This window comes from Acipenser ruthenus, chromosome 23, assembly GCF_902713425.1.
Source record: "Acipenser ruthenus chromosome 23, fAciRut3.2 maternal haplotype, whole genome shotgun sequence".
Taxonomy (NCBI): Eukaryota; Metazoa; Chordata; class Actinopteri; order Acipenseriformes; family Acipenseridae; genus Acipenser; species Acipenser ruthenus.
In genome coordinates, this window is record NC_081211.1 from 24,049,540 (window position 1) to 24,067,437 (window position 17,898).

Below are 17,898 nucleotides of genomic sequence, written 5' to 3' on the forward strand. Positions count from 1 at the left end.
GGAAGTATGATAGCTTTTTTAGTTTCATCAGGTGAAACTTCAACACAACATGAAAATCATTTTTACTAAACATAATATCCATTTAAGTTATTTTTCTTCTATTCGGAGAATAAATGCAATATACAGTATATTTAAAAAAAAAACTTGAATTGACTCATATTTTCATGATTGCAAATAAATTTTATTACAAGAAAAAATAAATAGATAAATAGCATAGTTGACTTCATCAAATACATTAAAACAGCATAGTTCCTAATATAAATTAATTTGAGCATCATCAAACATTACATTGAAATGATGTAACAGTATATTTCAGTAAAAAGTAATAATAATAATAATAATAATAATAATAATAATAATAATAATAATAGTAATAATAATAATAATAATAATAATAGCTTATGATCATTTTTAAGCTTACCCTTTTACAGTGTGTACAACAACAGTATTTCCTGTGCTATATACTGTATGCTGAATAATTATGGGATGTTTTTTTTTTTTTTTTTCCTGTTTGAAAGGTTACATTGAAAACCGCAAGGTCAAGATAAAACAGTACTGTCAAATATGTCAGGTACACATTGTTAATGAGAACCGAATGGAGTTATCCTGTTTGAAGTGGCTGAGAGCTGAGCTTTAAAATCCGTGGTGGATTCTCTTACAGTGAAGGCATACACAGCACATCACTGTGTTAGCTGTTCTTTTTTCTGTCACGGTTTTCATTTCTTTGTTTCTTAATTCTTAGTTTTTTGGAGCAGCTACAAAAAAAAAAAAAAAAGTCTGTTCTAAGTTAAATTGGTTTTTGGGTACGCAATATATATGAGATGTTTATGAGACACATCCTCTGAGTTCAATAGCTTGTTGCCAATTGGCTCAGAGCTCAGAGGACAGCAGCGTTCTGATAATAAATCGACACACTGTAGAATTATCCGTACAGTAAACTAGTACCGGACAGTGAATATGAAAAACTAAAGTATCTATCACACACCATAATCATCCCGCAAGTGCATATTTTACAGCACATATAGTGCAAATGCTATATCAAAGCCTGGATTATACATACATTGCGCTCCATTCACTCCAGGGAGAGTTGCAGTACATGTCTTTTGCTCTTACACAGAAAACATACTTCTTGGTGCTATGGTTGAGCTGCAGGCTGGTCTCTTCAGTGAAGAAATGATAGGAGCCCTGTTTTTAAAAGGAACATGCATTTCAGTCATAAAATACCACTCTGAAATATGTTTAAACATTCATATATCATTGTAATATCATTTTAGTCACTGGTACAGTATGCACATTATTTATGATGGGAAATCCCATATGAAAATAATAATAATAATAATAATAATAATAATAATAATAATAATAATAATAATAATAATAATAATAATAATAAATGTGGTCTTGAAATGGTACCCCTTCTTAAAGCTGTAATAATAAAGGGAGGTGCAGAGATTTTCCATTTCCACAGTCGTGCATTCCTTGTGGTCTAACAACAATCTCACTTCATAAATTCAGCTTTTAGAAGTAGCAAAGGGTTAAACAGGTAAGTATTGACTGTGGGTGAGAGCCCCTGATTTTACCCTTGGGGTTTCTCTGCAACAAAACAAAACATTGAGAAATACAGCATATGAGTAGACTTGTTATCCTGTGTTTTAAACTTTGTTTAACCACCGTACCTTGTGTGGCAGCTTGTGATTAGGTGTGCGCGGGTCCGAACACACTTCATGGTCGCAGTTATGTTTGTTTTTCAGGGCTTTAACTTCAAACGTCAAAGGGAAGTAGGAATGCGGGTGATCCCAGGACTGGGGGTATTCCCAGGACACGACAACCTTTTTGTCTCCCTCATCTTTCTTGTGAATTTGTACCTTCTCTGGTTTCACTGAGCACAAAAAGAAACACACATGTGAACACCTCACAGATACTCTCAATTTGCATTTTAGTTCTCTATATTTTAACTGCGTTATATGAAGAAATGCCGTTTTTAGAAAGTCTGTTCTGTTTGCTCCTTTTTTTCCCACTAGAGGGCAGTATACGATTTTCTAAAACAGGTGTGGACTTTTTACTGCAGTATGGAGATTTCTACTAACCACCGACCACTGTGTTGCCATATAATACGTATGACATCACAATCCTCTTGTGTGTCTGCACTGAACTTTAAATTTACAGGTTCACACAGCTTTTAGAACTTCAGAATTAGAATTCAGAATTTAGAACTCATTTGTGATGAAAAATCTGATATACAGTTTATTATATTTATTTTAGTATTTCTAGTTTAGGACTATTGAGTGCTTTAATGCTATAGATCAAAATAGTTATTAGTTTAGAGATTGTTATTATTACTGCAAACTACTAGACAGAGTAAATTGACATAGTATAATGAAATACAAATGTTTTTAATAATTGTGAATATCTACGCAGTAATGTTTGGCAATCATAATCTTTCAATAACTATTATAACTTACCAATGTCTGCAAGGAAGAACTCACTGGAGTAGTTTTCAAAGCGCGGCCCATCGATTGCATGCAAATTAAATCCCACTTTCTCCAGCTCTTCTTGGAATGGGCAATATGTCAATTCATGACAGACAGCCCTGGATTTGTCCTGATCATGAACAGTGCAGGAGATGCTGGAGCTACAATAGAGAAAGCATCCACACTGTCCACTTAAATGTTCTTTTGTTTAGCTTGTTCAATTTACATTAGACTCTCGATATTCCAGACCATGCTATTGGGACGTAATGCCTTGTGATCCTGGGATTTGAAACCACATTTCTATGATAAGTGTAGAAAGCACTTATTGCTTCTGATTTCTCAAAGGGTTATTATTTGATTTGAATGAAATCTAAATATCCCAAACAAAGACTAGACAAGGTGTTTTTAGTACAGATTACAATCAATACTGTGACTAAGCTGAACAGTGCCCAGTTCCACTGAGTCTACTGTCTAATGGACAGAAAAATATGAATGTGGAAAACCGTTTTTTTATTTTTTATTTTTTTTTATTTCACTGTTTAACTGAATCTGACTGTAAAAAAATTATTGTGGTATTTTTACAGTACTACTGAAACAGGTCATTCAAAATACTGCAGTAAAAGTATTATAAAGTGCAGTTTATTTTAAACAAGAGTGGGCTGTTTTAAGAATTGATTTACAAATGATTGAGAAGCAAATGAAACTTACTTTGACCGATGAGCTTCAACTAAAATCTGGACGGTGTTGCGATTCATATTTAGATTCCACGAGCACTCAAATACACCAGAATGGTTTTTTGTTTCACATTTAACATATATTTGATCTGAAAAAAAAAATAATAATAATAATAAAATAAAATTATATATATGTGTGTATATATGAGTAAATTACATTCTTAACGTTATTAACAGTCTCACAGGGCTTGCACAAAAAGCATCTTGACTTGGGTAGAATAAACACAGAATAAGTAGACTAAGCTTGTATTGTTTATTTCAATCAACTGTTACTGAATTATGCAGTAACTTACCAGAGATTTCTTGAAGTATTTGTTTGGGATACTCTCCTCTGTCGTTTTTTGTCACTTGAATTAACACGAGGGTGTGGTTGAGAATATCCCCATTGTCATTGTGACAGGTGAAATTACCCGCATCTGGGAAATCATCCACGTGAATGGTTAGCTCACTCCCCTTTCCTATCTTCTGTTTCTCCTTCTGCCAGTACACACTGGGGCCATGTTCCCCACACTGGAGCATCACGTTTCTGCATGGGCTGGGTGTGCTGAGTGTCATGTCAACATCCACAACGACAGCTAACAAGAGACAGAAACAAAACATTGTATTCTCAATACTGCTCCAAAGCAGCTCAAGGAACTTCCATCCTGGGTGTCTGTGTTCTAGCTACAATATAACTGCACATAAACTGAGGTCAACTTTTGCTATAAAGATGCAGCACTAAAAGGCTTTCAATTTCTATTGGACATTTGTATCTACTTGGGTAATAACGGCTGGGGTTTTCAAGGGAGGCCCAGACAGGAGAGTAGCAAGCACTGCAATGTAAGTTCCAGCAATCACAACCAGGCTTTACAGCTGTCAGTTTCTATCCTTGCATGACAAGTGTGACATTTTGAACTCGTTACCAATAAGCAAATTCAATGGTTCCTGGATCTATTTGCGCAATGTCAGAATGCTTCGATATACAGCTAAGCATGTCACATGTTCATAACTTCTGAAACCATGTAAAGTCTGGCTACTCTTTTGCCTCTTAGCTGCTTTTTTACCAACTCATCTATTTTTGTTCATCATCTTTGTGTTTGCTTCTTAAAAATCTCTTAACTTTTTTATGTTATCCAGCACCTAATGTTTCATATTAGTTATGCATTTAAAAGTCAACACAATCATGGAATGAAAGTAGGCTTTGTAGGAGATGACATTCTGCATAAAGAGTTAATTATGTATTTGATTATAATTTTCATTACTTGTATGTTAAAATTTTATTTTCATATTTATATTTCATTTTTTTTGATAAAAAAAAAATCATTTGTCAGATTTATTTCCCTACAGCATCATGCTTTGCAGGGTTTCTACAGAAGTAGCTTGAATAGGTCCATTGTTTTATATTTGAATCTAAACCGCCATTCATCCCTACATTATTTAACACCACGTTCTTCCTGGTTATGGGTGACTATGACCGACAGCACATTCTGTAGATTCTATTCAAACAGTACTATACGGTATTAGTTCTTAGTTAGGGTTAACTGTGTAAAAAAAAAACAAAGTTAACAATAATTCTAAGTACCTAACTTTAATTTCTCAAACAAAACAAAAACAAACATATTTTGTCGACAATAATAAATAAAATACATAATTAATTAATTAAATACAATTGACACATGTCTGGGAGAAAATAACAAAAGTGTATAAATAGTGTGAATGGAATAATCTGGTATCTATTAGGCAAATTACAGGGGTTTATAAGGAATACACAAGACACATATTTAATTGAGAGAGGAAACAATTGAACCTAATTCTGTAATGTGATCAACTGTAGATAGTACAAGTTAAAGTAACTGTGTGAATAAGTATTAGTGTCATTATGTAGTACAAAAACAAAGGGACGTACTGTTAGGTTTGATCACCCTGGTGCATCCTTCAAGTTGTAGGAATAAACATGTAATAGAAAGCAAACTCCACAGCAGATCCATCTGTTAAAAAAAAAAAAAAAGTCAAGAAAAACTGTATTTCATTTCAATAAAATACCAATCAGTACTTTTTAAAAAAAATTCCACAGATTTTTTACATTGACAAATTGACAATTGGCTCCTGTTAAACCTGTTAATTTGTTATTTTGGTGAAATTGAACCATCTTGTATTTGAAGAAATCTTGCCAAGTGGTGATAATATGTCTTGATAAGATAGATCACTGAAGATGTGTTCGCTGAAGATACACATTTCTGGGACCCACTCTGTAAACAAGATGTGATATCTCGGAGTGGCCATCCCAGGCAATAAAACATTAAAAAATAAAACAAAAGATTACCTTAATGATCTGAGTTTCTTGTCCGGTTTACCTTGATGCTGAAATGTCTGAAAGCAAATGGCAGTTCCCTTTATTTATACATGTACAGACAAACAGAAATGAGAGTGGGAGGGGAGCTGGGATCTTCCATCTTCATATTTTTGTTTACATCACAAGGTTTATATTAAAATATGGAACATGATTTACTGTATTTATATGTGAATTCTCTCATTTTATATTGCTGTTACTATTATTTCTACAAAAATCTAATTTGTTCTGAGTGAAATTGCCAAAACAACACAATCTACATTGCAACTGTATCTTGTATTTGATTTTACTCTTATAGGTAACCGTACTCATGTTTTTTGTATTTGATCTTATTCTCATCCATTTATCATATTTACTACATGTTCTTACTGGACTTTACTCATATAAGCAAATATTTACTATAAGTTATAACTGCTCTCAGTCAAACTTGCTCTTACTTATACCTCACTGTATGCTTTATTTTGCTCTCACTTAAATGTGATCTTATTGTACTTTTATAACTGCTCTTACCTGTATTATGATATTCTGTAATGTGATATTTTATAATGTGATATTATAACATGTGATAACTTGTAATGTGATATTATATAATGTGATAACTTGTAATTATGTTATTATAACATGTGATTACTTGTAATGTGATATTATATAATGCGATAACTTGTAATGTGATATTTTATAATGCGATACTTTGTACTGTGATATTTTGTAACAGTTGTAAGTCACCCTGGATAAGGGCGTCTGCTAAGAAATAAATAATAATACTAATCTAGAAGCTTGCTAAGATGCTGCTGTAGGTGCAATCTGGTGTCCTCTTGGACTGCAGGTTGTTGATGATATATATATGGTACAACTCATGGCGCACTTGGGGTGCGCACTGTTATCACCCTGCCCCCCTGAAAAAAAATGAAAGATGTGCAATAGAATATATCAACTCCTTGTTGCAGGGAGGGCAGATGTTACTGTTGCACACCTCCTCTATGCCCATGTAAAGGTATGCGTGTGAAACACAGCTATAGCAATACACAGCACAAGGCCGATGAAAACGGGCAGCTGTGGATTGCTTACAATATTTTAGGTTTCAAATGACACTTTTAAGCAAAATCTTGGAAAACTATGCAGGATTTCAACTGGAATAAAAAAAAAACTATGTGCTTTTATTTCAAATGGTGTGATTTATAAGACACTCTGTACGTTACAGAAAGTATTGTTTCTGGTTTAAAGAAAGGGATTATCGACACCTGTTTATATTGGCAGTAAAATGGAATGTCTTCAGTGTGTTGTATTTGTTCGGGAGTGATATAAGACCCTTCAGCGTTCATAACGTAAATCCCATTTGCAGTGGGTTTCATTGAGGAGATGATTGTGTTTTTAATTCCTGGATAAAGTCAGAAGCACTGGCCACTGTTACCTTCATCTCTCTATTAAAGACCAGCACTGTGTGTTTTCACAAAAACAGAAGAATTAAAAGTTATAAAACTAGTAACAAACACCTTAGACATACCTTTGGGTCTTCAAATGAAACTCCTGAGCTCTAACTAGTTTTGCAACATTAACAGTTTAATTTTCTTTTTATAAAACATGATTCCAAATGTATTTGAGTGTCATGGTCTTGATAAACCAGGCCCTATGTACTTAACCTATTAGTTTTAGGTTTGGAAATTTTTATACTACAACTGAAAGCCAAAAATGAGGCATCCACCTTGAAATGACTGGGATGTTTTCAGGAACCTTCAACTACCTTCTGTTAAACTTTGTAACCAATTAACCACAGCTACCTGACCTTTAGGAACATGACAGTGAAAAACCCAATCAAGGTAATTTTCATTGTAATCAGATGAAAGTGAAATAATTCAAGTAAAGCTTTAATAATAGACTGAAAGAAAAAAAAATCTATATGGAGCACCAAATTAAATAGCCAGCATGCTAGAAACAATGCATTATAGGGTTAATATGTCTTTGTGATCTTGACTTTATATTTAATACTAAGTAGCTCATTGGCAATACCTTTTATTTAAACAAACTTTATTGTAATGATTTTATATTGCCAATAGAATCCCTTGATGGAATTACAGCCTTGTTGTGCACACTTAAATAATAATAATAATAATAATAATAATAATAATAATAATAATAATAATAATAATAATAATAATTACTTATAAAGAAAGTGGCCTTTAATATTTTTATACCAGCATGTTTTATACTGCATAACTAATATTTCCTAGCTCCTATCCTGTTTATTTTGAAATACAATGATACACTATGAGCTATTTTATTGCATTAATTATGTGGTGAGATTTGAAAACTAAAAATGACATGATGTATGAAAATCAAAAAGGTAGGCTGTAAATGAACTCAATGCATTTGCAATAACCTGTTCACAGGATCCATTTCAAATACCTGCTGGAATGTGGAATTTCTAGGCTTCTGCTAGAATGTGGAATTTCTAGGCTCCTGGGGTTTTGTTTCAAGGGGAAATACCGATATGGCACTTCCACATCTTTGTGTGTGAAGGAAGGAAGTCAGGTAAACGTACCTGCTTTGTACCTCACTACATGTTAAAACACACCAAAAAACACCGTTTTTAATCACCTCTATTTCACAATGTGCAAGTTCCCACTTTAAAGTCATACTGTAAGTACAGGAATGAGCCCGACTTCTTGATGATGTCAATTATGTCAATTAGAAAAACTATTTGCATTAAATTGTTTGTGTTGCTATGTACTGAGTTTGTGGAAGTTTGTGGAAGTACAGTAAATGTACAGGTACTGCATGTAGCTTTCCATGGTAATAGTCAAATGACAAAATAAAGTAATCACTTTGTGATTTATCTGGTTGTTCCTGTTTTTTTTTTTTTTTTTTTTTTTTTGTTTTCAAAGGGCAATAAAAACAAAGATAAGTAGTTTGTAAATGCTCCAATCATACTTGGGCGCATGGGTCCTGATGTCATGTCATTTCAGGTTCCTGGTTGGAATATTAATTTACATTGTGTCCATGTTATATTTTGTACAGTAACAGCTGGATTGTGAAATAATATACAAACTGCAGAGCATTTTTTTTTTTTTACCTATTAAACTCTTCAGCCAGTGATTTCATACTGTTAGTCGAATTGTACTGACAGGTTTATTATATGCCCTGAAGGTTATTTTGATATGAAGTTTTTTATAAAACATGCCACACTTTCAGCATATGTGTCAGACGCAGTAATACTGAATGGTTTTGACTGTGACATGCTGTGTACATTCCCAAAAATGTTCTGAATTTTTTTTTTGTTTTGTTTTTTTTTGTTTTACATATTGCTGTATGTGATAACTGTATGTTTAGAACACACCAGCAAAATCTACAGGGAAAGGGAGTCGAGTGTCTCCAACTACATTGGATCCCACTTGCCAGCTCCCACTTTCACTCACAATGGGCAAGGCAGCAGATCTCAGAGGTTATTATGAGGATTGGGGAAGTTCAAATAGCAGAGGCAATGTAGCATAATAACTCAGCTTGCACAGTCTGCAAAACGTATGGTTTCAAATCCGGATACAGCTGTGAACTTGTCAACAATGTTATTCACTCCTGGGATCCCTAATCTAATTGAGCTGGTCTGCGAGCCTGGTTTGAAGTGTTTAGACTGAAGTCAGTTTGCATAAAAATGATGCAGCATGCATTTAGAATTTTAAATATGTTTATCAAATTTCCCAAATAAATCATTGTAAATTCAGAATCTTTTATCCGATGGGGGATTAATTTATTCCGGGGATGACAACTGAAAGTGCAGTCCCAGGGATAAAAAAAAAAAAGCAGTGCCAGGGAAATCCCCCCCAACAAATTACACCCTGGTGGAGAGCGATTGTAAAGAGGTGGGCATGAACTGTACTTTCTGTAAAATGTCAAGGATTTCTTTGTGATACTACAATACCATATTCAAAGTGTGGATGCAGCCAGAGCATACATCCCATAAATTTTGTTTCAGAAATGTAAAACAAAACTGTAAGTAAACCTCCCTGTATGCAGTTTAAGAAGGGATTCGCATTGGGACCTCCCAATATCTTTTAATGAAAGGAATACAATGACTCCTTAAGTTTTTGTCATACGCAAAACAAAACAAAACAAAGTGTTATAAGGGGATGTTCCATTTTATAGCAGCCCCTTTGTCCTGTCTGGAATTCGGCATGACCGTGTATTTTATTGTGTTGTAAGTGGATGAACATTCAGGTATGTTATCGTGCTGGAGTTTCAGGGCACGGGTCAGTTCAGGTTGGGTATATTGCCAGTGTAAAAGCACCCAACCGGTGAGGGTCCCAGGCCCTCACGGGTCGTGTGTGCCAGTGTAAAAGGGGTATCCGTTGATGTAGTAACACTACCATGGTTACTGGTGGGTATTACGTACTAGCTTCCTGAAGGTTACTTAAGGTTACTGGTTAAATGACATTATTCCTTAATCTATCAGTCTCATAAATTTGAAATGCCATTCTCACTTCCTTGACGTTCAGCTTGTGACCAGTAATCACACTCTGATGATCACACCCCACTGTATGTGTCCAGCATATTCTGGCTGTTAAAAAAAAAAAAAAAAAAAAACCCTTAGGTTTTACCTTAAACATATTTAACTTCGGGAAAATCTGTGTTAATGTGACTTAAGCCACACTGAAATTGTATAACAGACAGTGTATTTATAGGCATTGTAAAATAACTTGTACACTATTTTTATAAAATAGATACAAAAATAAAATACTGACGTACTGGTAAATATGTTGGATAGTAGAATAATTGTAAAATTGTATAATACTAAAATAAACTAAAATCCAATAACAAACGTTTTGACTGGAGGTCTTTATCAATGTCTTCAAAACATTCGTAAAATCAGCACTATTGAGTGTTTAATTGTTATGAATGATGACTTTTATAAAAATGTAACAATGAGAAACATTTGGTAAAATATTGTGAAAATGATGTTAGGCAGCTGGCCTGTTGGATTCTCATCTAATGGTTTGTATTGATTATTTCTTTAGTTCAATTAGTTAACAGATAATAATACAATTGACTAGGTGGGACTAAAGAGCACCCCTTACGTGCTCTGGGGACAGTGGCAGGGGGAAATCTGACAGGACAGAACACCTTTCAAACAGTAACACAGGTGTCCTGATTTCAGGGACAACAGGTGTCCTGAATTTAAAAAAAAAATGAATAGGTTTTATCTACCCATTAGACCCTGTATCAAATCTACTGCTCTCTGAGATCTTGAAAGCTGGTGATTAATTAGTGTTAGTTAGTCCAATAAAAGGTATCACCTTTCCTTCTCTTTATCTACGGCTCCTGTATAACTCGTTTGTTTTATAACTGGTGGATACGTTTTCATTTAGAAGACTTTGGTTCCTTTTTGAAAGGTCTCTGGTGATGTGTTGTGCCATTCACCTGTCCCATTGTTTAATTTTGGAGGTGGAAGAATGAAGGATGGAGAGAACTACTGTGACTAACTATACAAGACCAAACTTTATGAGAAATCTTGGGTATTGTCTCAGCTATTTTCTGGACTGTGTCAAACACTGTAACATATATATATATATATATATATATATATATATATATATATATATATATATATATATATATATATATATACAAGTAGAGCTGTTTTCCTTGTTCTCCTTTTTGAAGACGCTAAAGTAAATGAAGACAGATCTTCATGAAACCTGGCACACTTGTGGGAAGCGATATGAATTAGGAAATGCTTAGAGACCAAGACACTAAGAAAGGGGTCAGCCCTGTACAGATGTAGTCCTGTAAAAGACAATTTAGACAAGAACAGGCTGCTCTATACTTGTCTGCTTTTTAGTATGAGGAAATCATGTTAGAAAGGCAAATTTCAATATCATATTGATAGAGGGCAAAAGTGAAAAGGGCACTTTAGCAAATGGAAAGTTTATTAGGTTATATATTCTGTTGACACACAGTTTGGCAGAAACTGTGTGAGAAGCCCGGAAAAGGGGATGTAGTGAAAATGACAAATTGAAATGTCACAAGGTGTAAAGTAAGCGTAGGCGAAACTTTTATATACTCTAGATACAAGTCTCAAACAGGTTACTTGATAAAGCCACTGTCTCTCATTTGACACCACAAAGGAGAACAAAGGGTTAGATAACCTCACTGGGTCTCGTCTTGCTTAATACCACATGTGCTGTAGAATTCCGCTATCCAAGCAATGCTTTCAGAATAAAGGAACTAGCTGATTCAATTACCTCATTTACCCCATTGATAATATGTTTGACACAAGCAGTTCAACAATGAATATATACAGTATAGGTGTTTGATTCTACCTGCTGTCCTCAGATAAGCAGTAACAGAAGAATCGGCTGGTATTGAAAACATGTATTTTCATTTTAAAACCTTATATCTGGTACGACACTAGATTAAAGAAATCTGTTTGCAAGCCATGCTCTCACGGAGTAGTGACCTCCTTGGTTAGTTTAAAAGCATGGTCAATGGAAAGTAAAAGCGTTGGTTTGCAGCGTGAATTCTTCTGAACAATATACTTCATGCAGAGCATTTTGATGTGCTTTCTTTTCTGTTCTTTGCATTATTATATAAAAAAAAAAAAACTATTTTAATTACAAAGAGAGTGAATTGCATCCTTTTGTTAATTGGGTTTTGTTATCCCTTTTACAATGTATGCAAATATACAATAGTAGTACAAATTAATAGAAAGTTCTTGCAATGATTATGTTTCTAAATCAATTGCGATGTCATGAAATATGAGCTTCCAGAGGTTATGTTTTATGGCTGTACTTTATTATTTTTTTTCTCGTAACCACTTTCCAGTCATACTGTGTTTCTAAGTGATAGCGGTCCCCCCTGGCCAAGTGTAATATCCCTTAGATTGACTTTTTGAAGGGGCAGAGTGAGGCTACAGGTATGAACAAGAAAGCAAGTTCCCAACCTTATCTCGACCCTCCTAACCTATTCTGAGTTTTGTTTCTCTCTTCTTGTTTTAGAAATTATTATTAGTAGTAGTAGTAGTAGTATTATTGACTAATAATGAAGTTGGTGGTAATTCCCTGCCACAGAACAGCAGCACACCTTGTAGAGCTATGAAAACTGTATAGTCATCTTTTAGGAAACAGGGAAAGTACCTGTGGTTATTTTTCCACCCACAATTAATTAATAATCAATTTGGTCTCCTGTATGAATGGGGTGCTTACTTTGTAGAACCCTAGTAGAGTTCTCTTAGAAGCCTGTGGTGTTTCTAAGAAATGAATATTAACATTGAATGGAGTGTGAAGTAGTCAGAAAGTGGAACTCAACATAATCATTGTGGCCCTGTGTAAATCATCATCACAGTGGCTTTACCCTGCAGTACCCCGCTGGCACTCCTCCAGTTAGGGGGAGCATTTCTTCTTTAGCAGAAAGCAGACCTTGTTTAAGTTCCCTAAACTGTTGGCCTGCACGTCATTCTGTACTACCTGAGGTAATACTGTAATACACACCTTCACAGCCAGGAAGGAAAACAGGAAATAAAAAAAAGGAATTTTCAGAATGCATTTTTGTTGAACACCTCACTGATATTAGGGCATACTATATTTTTTAGTCACGTCTAATTACAGATGTGGACTCCATTATAACAGCTTGTTTAGATGACCATGTGATATATAGTAATAGTATAAAAAAAACACAATGTCAAATCTATACAGGATATGGTTACTTCATATGTGTTGTCTGGCTTGCTGACCATTTAATTCAGCCATTAGGAAAGAGCTTGATATTATTATACATAGATAACTCTAAAATAATGTATTTTTCACCATCTTGAAGCATGATGCAACATACATTTACTTTGTATTGCTGCTGACTATTGTTTTTGAAGAACATTCAGTATGGTGCTGCTGCCCTCTAATGGGCATAAGTCTTAGCCATTTTATAAGAAGAGTTGACCATTCCATTGTAGAATGTTCTCATTATGAGGTCATTACACTGCTTTATTTTTCAAAGGTATACACATTCTGTGTGTTTTTGGTTGAAAATGAAGCTGAAAGCAGGAGTGGTTCTTCATTATTTGTTCCTGGATAATGCTTACTGTCTGATGTCAATAAAAAATGCCAAGATTTTAGTGGAGTATTTCAAGATGCTGGATGTCCACAACAAGAGCTCCCTTAATGGTAAACATTTAGAAGTGTTTATTGCTAAGATTATGCATCTGATTCTGATAGACTGCATTGAATACTGAGATCGTCTCAGTAGCTGCGAGAATGCAGGCTGAATGACAGACAGATGTGTAGATGGCTAAATGACTTCAAACATTAATTCATCATGGAAATGCGCTTATTTGAAAGTGGGACCGATTTGTTTCTTTACTAAGTTTAATGGAAAGCAGACAATCCAATTTGAATTGCAACAAACAGCTGACTCTTTGTCAATACGTTCTGATTGCAGATATCCAGTTTTATCATTTTCTCCACTATACAACGGATCTGTCAGACAAGGACATCATGTTGATCTTTGACATGCTGGACTGGAATGCCAGTGGAGAGACGGGATTTGAGGAGTTTTACATGCTAGTCTGCATCCTGCTTGCTAATCAGGTATGAAAAAGGATACTGTGAAAGATTGACTTTTCCACCTTACCACTGAATATTCATAAGTAGAAATGATATAAGAAAATGCACCCAGACAAGGCAGTATCAATTGAACATTATATTTCCCTTGCAGGAATATTTTTAAAGATACCTTAGGGATACCATTATTGTTTCCCTGAAGAAACCCTAATAGAACCATTAGGAGATCAGCAGCATTACTAACCATGGCAATCCATATGCTAGTTCTGATATTATACTATGGTAGGGGAATGGAGATACCACTGGCATGTCAACATATACAAAGTCACCACTCAAGCAATGGCTCATACAATGGCCTTAACCTGCCCTGTGCCCCCTTGTGGCTCTCGATAGTTTAGGCATCTGGTTTATGCTTTAGGAAACTGATAGAAAACCACCTAATACAGTACATACAGCATGACATACACAAAGTAAAACAAGAATGGATACCATGATGTTGTTTTTCCACATCCAGTTACATGCGTTGAATGGCCTCTTCTCACTCTCATCATTTATTTTGTTTGCTATCGGTTTGGCGAACTGGGACTAGTTTCACAAAGCAGTTCCAGGTAGCATTTAGTCTGCTATATCTAATTCACTTACATAAAAATATTTTTAAAAAAATAGTAATAATAATAATATTTAAAGAAAATAACACATCCTTTAATCATATAGACTTGCTGAGTGGATTTCTGCTATCATTCCGTCTTATAATATCATTTTTTGAAAAAGTTAACAAGTTAGACAGCTTGCTAGCTCGCAGCCTAAGTGGTAGCAGTGCTTTGTGAAACCGGACCCTTTTCTCTATGTCTCCCCAATGTTTAGAACAACGTTGAGAAGCAGTTCATCTCGCGCCACTCCCGTCCAGTGTTTGAGCTCATCGACATGGACGGGGGACACACCATCAGCCCTGCCGAGTTCCAGGCCTCAGGATTCCTCTTCAACCTCAAAGGACACGCTCTCAACCAGATCTCCTATGACTTTGACGTCTCGGGGGACGAGGTAGGATCACAGTAACTGTTTGAAAAGCCATTGTTATATTGAAAATTGCACAGAGATGATAAATTCACATGGCTCATGTTCTCCAATAGTGTTCTTGACAAACACCAATGACACACAGAAAGAGGACAAGGAATAATGCTCATAAAACGGTAACACTAAGGTGAAAAATACAACAATCTGCTGTTTACTGTACTTCTTCTATGCAGTAATTGCTCCCTGTGTAGATATGACCAGATGCCAACGTAGCATGTCTTATTTTCTTCTACCTAGAACCTGAGCTACAAGGAGTTTAAGATGTTCGCCATGGCTTGCATTGACAAGCAAGAGCAGACAAAGAGGGAGAAAAAGAAAAAAAGAAAGAGAAAAGCACACTGAGGAGCCTGGGAGCACATCTAGTGAACAGGGCTAACACATAAGAGACAAGCCACAAACCTGCCCCCGCCAGAACAAAGAGTTTGGAGGAGGATACATTAGCCCAACCAGTCTGGTTAATGAAATACAGATTACAAATGACATCTCGGTAGATTTTATATAAGCACATGCAGAGCTTTAATAAACAACCAGATGTTTCTGATATTTCTGATAAAAGATCTTATATTTTACTTTTTTGTGCTTCAAAATATCTCCAGTGAGTCTGTGTGTGTGTGTGTGTGTGTGTTTAAACACACTTATGCTACTTAATACAATGAATACCTATGACAGGGGTGCATTTGGAAAAAACAAAAACAAACAAAAGAAAAACCTTTGGGTAAGGAAACCTGCTAATCTTTAAGGTATCAGTCTCAACACAATTGCCTGTCTGATAGATAATTATTATTACTATTATTTTTTAAAAGAAAACACTCTCACACTCAAAAAAACACTCAAACATGATAACTTTTATAACTTTTAGACTTTTAAAAGTTATATTTAATGTTTGTAAGCAAACCCAACTTAGTAAACTAAGTTGTCCCTTTAAAAAATCAACTAAATACTTGGTAATGTGCTTAGTGCAAGAGTGTTGTGTTTTCTTCATATTACAATGAACAGATGTAACATTACTAAAATAAAGTATTTGACATAGAACTGGGCAAAAACAAAACTAGGAAGAAAAGTGGGTCACGTTTAATCAGACACATTTCTTTCAAATGCACAGCAAAAAGCAAAAGCACTTATATTTTTGGTTTAAAAAAAAATATAATTTCTAAATTGTACTGGTATAATATTGATGGAACAAATTGCATCCCACTTTCTATTATTAAAAAGAACATTACCACCTGTATTAGTGTTTGAAAAAAAAAATAAAAAAAAAGAATATCAATGTCTGGCAAACTTCAAATGTCAATTGCTTTTCTTTTCTCACTTTTCCCTTACTACTGTATGGTGTTTTCAATCACCTGGCTTTGAAATGACACTAAGCTTTTTTGGAGAATCCTGTGTGCCGACTGAACTGCTTTCATATCATGAGACTGTGTGACTTCTGCTGGCATGTGAATGGAATGAGGAAGGCTGTCCCCATCCCTTCAAGGGCTGCTTCCCCTATTAAATGACATGCTTCGACCCAGAATACACTGCTGAGGTTAAAACAACCCTGGGTGTACGAGTGTAAACAGCTAACCCAGGAACAAGGCATAGAAACAGAGTTGTCTTTCACCAGAAGTGGCACAGTACCAGATAACATGTTTTCAATACACGTGCTGCTTTTAAACCTGCACACGTGAGACTTACTTAGCTAATGGAACTGTAAAATGGCCAAGATTGATGTAATTATTTCGATAGCTCCAATGACTTTAATGATATAGAGAGGGTACTGCATGGACGCTTATAAAGCTCTGGTGCTATTTCTTTAATGAGGCCCTACTGTATAGTATGAATTACAACGGGTCTTTCCAATAACATGAAGGTCAGTAGATAGCGAATGGAGCTTGCAGATTTAGCTTACAGTTTAACAAGCAAAATCAGTGTGCAGCACATAGGTCACCCTTAGTACTGCATGAAGTGGCAACGGGTCTCATATGGACACAAGAAGCATTTTAGTCAAACTTCCAATACAAATCCGTATTGTGACTTTATATAAAGTCATGGAATCCGTTTTCATGTTTATTTAAAAAAAAAAAAAAAAAAAAAAAATCACACAAAAGTTTGAGCACCCAAATGTTCTTCAATCATCCATTTTGAAACATGCTGTTTTTGAACAATTTTAAGAACGTTTTAGGGCAATGACATTTTTAGAGAACACATCAGGGACGACATTTGACAGTAAACAGTAGAAAAAAGGCATTCCTTTAGGTATAAAAGAGTGTGTAGAAAGGGTGTACAGTTCATACTCTTTAAAAAAAAAAAAAAAAAGTATTACTCAGCCCACTAGGAATATGAAGGATCACATTACATATATTTCTGTTTATATTTCTGAATTTTTGTAACCAGTATATTTTTGTGTTTGATGTAGCGAGTCAAACTGCCGCCACAAGTACTGGCCAAAACTTGCAAAACTAACATAGAATACAGGTAGAAGAATTATTAGAAGAATGACTAGGTATAAACTGGAGTTCAAAATTAAATGAAAGATGGACACGTATAGTATAGTATAGTAAACAGGTGAGATTTTTCATCTTCCCAATTTGACGATGCATTCAAAACTAGTAGGTATGGTCACGTTTCATACAATTGCAAATTAGGGAGTACAAATAACATTAAAAACTATCATGGTTATAACTGCACAGCACCCTATTGATTTAAGATCTATGCAATGCTAATTTAAAAAAATCTTGTGTTTGTAGAGTTCTTAAAATTATTTTCTA

General features: G+C 34.8%; 2 protein-coding genes across 2 annotated transcripts; one reads left to right on the forward strand and one right to left on the reverse strand.

The window, feature by feature from the left end:
- Positions 1 to 256: 256 nt before the first annotated feature.
- Positions 257 to 5,545, reverse strand: LOC117412916 (interleukin-12 subunit beta-like). Its single transcript, XM_058996888.1, has 8 exons — positions 5,508 to 5,545; positions 5,091 to 5,172; positions 3,499 to 3,780; positions 3,180 to 3,294; positions 2,463 to 2,632; positions 1,677 to 1,879; positions 1,061 to 1,185; positions 257 to 755 (listed from the first exon to the last, which is right to left on the reverse strand). The coding sequence occupies exons 2-8, from the start codon at positions 5,170 to 5,172 to the stop codon at positions 689 to 691; spliced, it is 1,044 nt and encodes a 347-aa protein (XP_058852871.1). The 5' UTR covers positions 5,508 to 5,545; the 3' UTR covers positions 257 to 688.
- Positions 5,546 to 13,545: 8,000 nt separating this feature from the next.
- LOC131699605 (EF-hand calcium-binding domain-containing protein 9-like) lies at positions 13,546 to 15,960 on the forward strand. The gene is made up of 4 exons (XM_058996715.1): positions 13,546 to 13,681; positions 13,956 to 14,104; positions 14,942 to 15,118; positions 15,389 to 15,960. Exons 1-4 carry the CDS (start codon positions 13,546 to 13,548, stop codon positions 15,491 to 15,493), a joined length of 567 nt encoding a protein of 188 aa, XP_058852698.1. The 3' UTR covers positions 15,494 to 15,960.
- Positions 15,961 to 17,898: the final 1,938 nt, after the last annotated feature.

Bases quoted from the DNA above. Each gene is read 5' to 3' on its own strand.
- LOC117412916 (XM_058996888.1), bottom strand. From the start codon at position 5,172: ATGGATCTGCTGTGGAGTTTGCTTTCTATTACATGTTTATTCCTACAA. The intron at 3,295-3,498 runs GTAAGTTACTGC...TTTTTTTTTCAG, and splicing joins AATACTTCAAGAAATCTCTG to ATCAAATATATGTTAAATGT. The intron at 2,633-3,179 runs GTAAGTTTCATT...TCTCTATTGTAG, and splicing joins GTTGAAGCTCATCGGTCAAA to CTCCAGCATCTCCTGCACTG.
- LOC131699605 (XM_058996715.1), top strand. From the start codon at position 13,546: ATGAAGCTGAAAGCAGGAGTGGTTCTTCATTATTTGTTCCTGGATAAT. The intron at 13,682-13,955 runs GTAAACATTTAG...TTCTGATTGCAG, and splicing joins CAACAAGAGCTCCCTTAATG to ATATCCAGTTTTATCATTTT. The intron at 15,119-15,388 runs GTAGGATCACAG...TCTTCTACCTAG, and splicing joins TTGACGTCTCGGGGGACGAG to AACCTGAGCTACAAGGAGTT.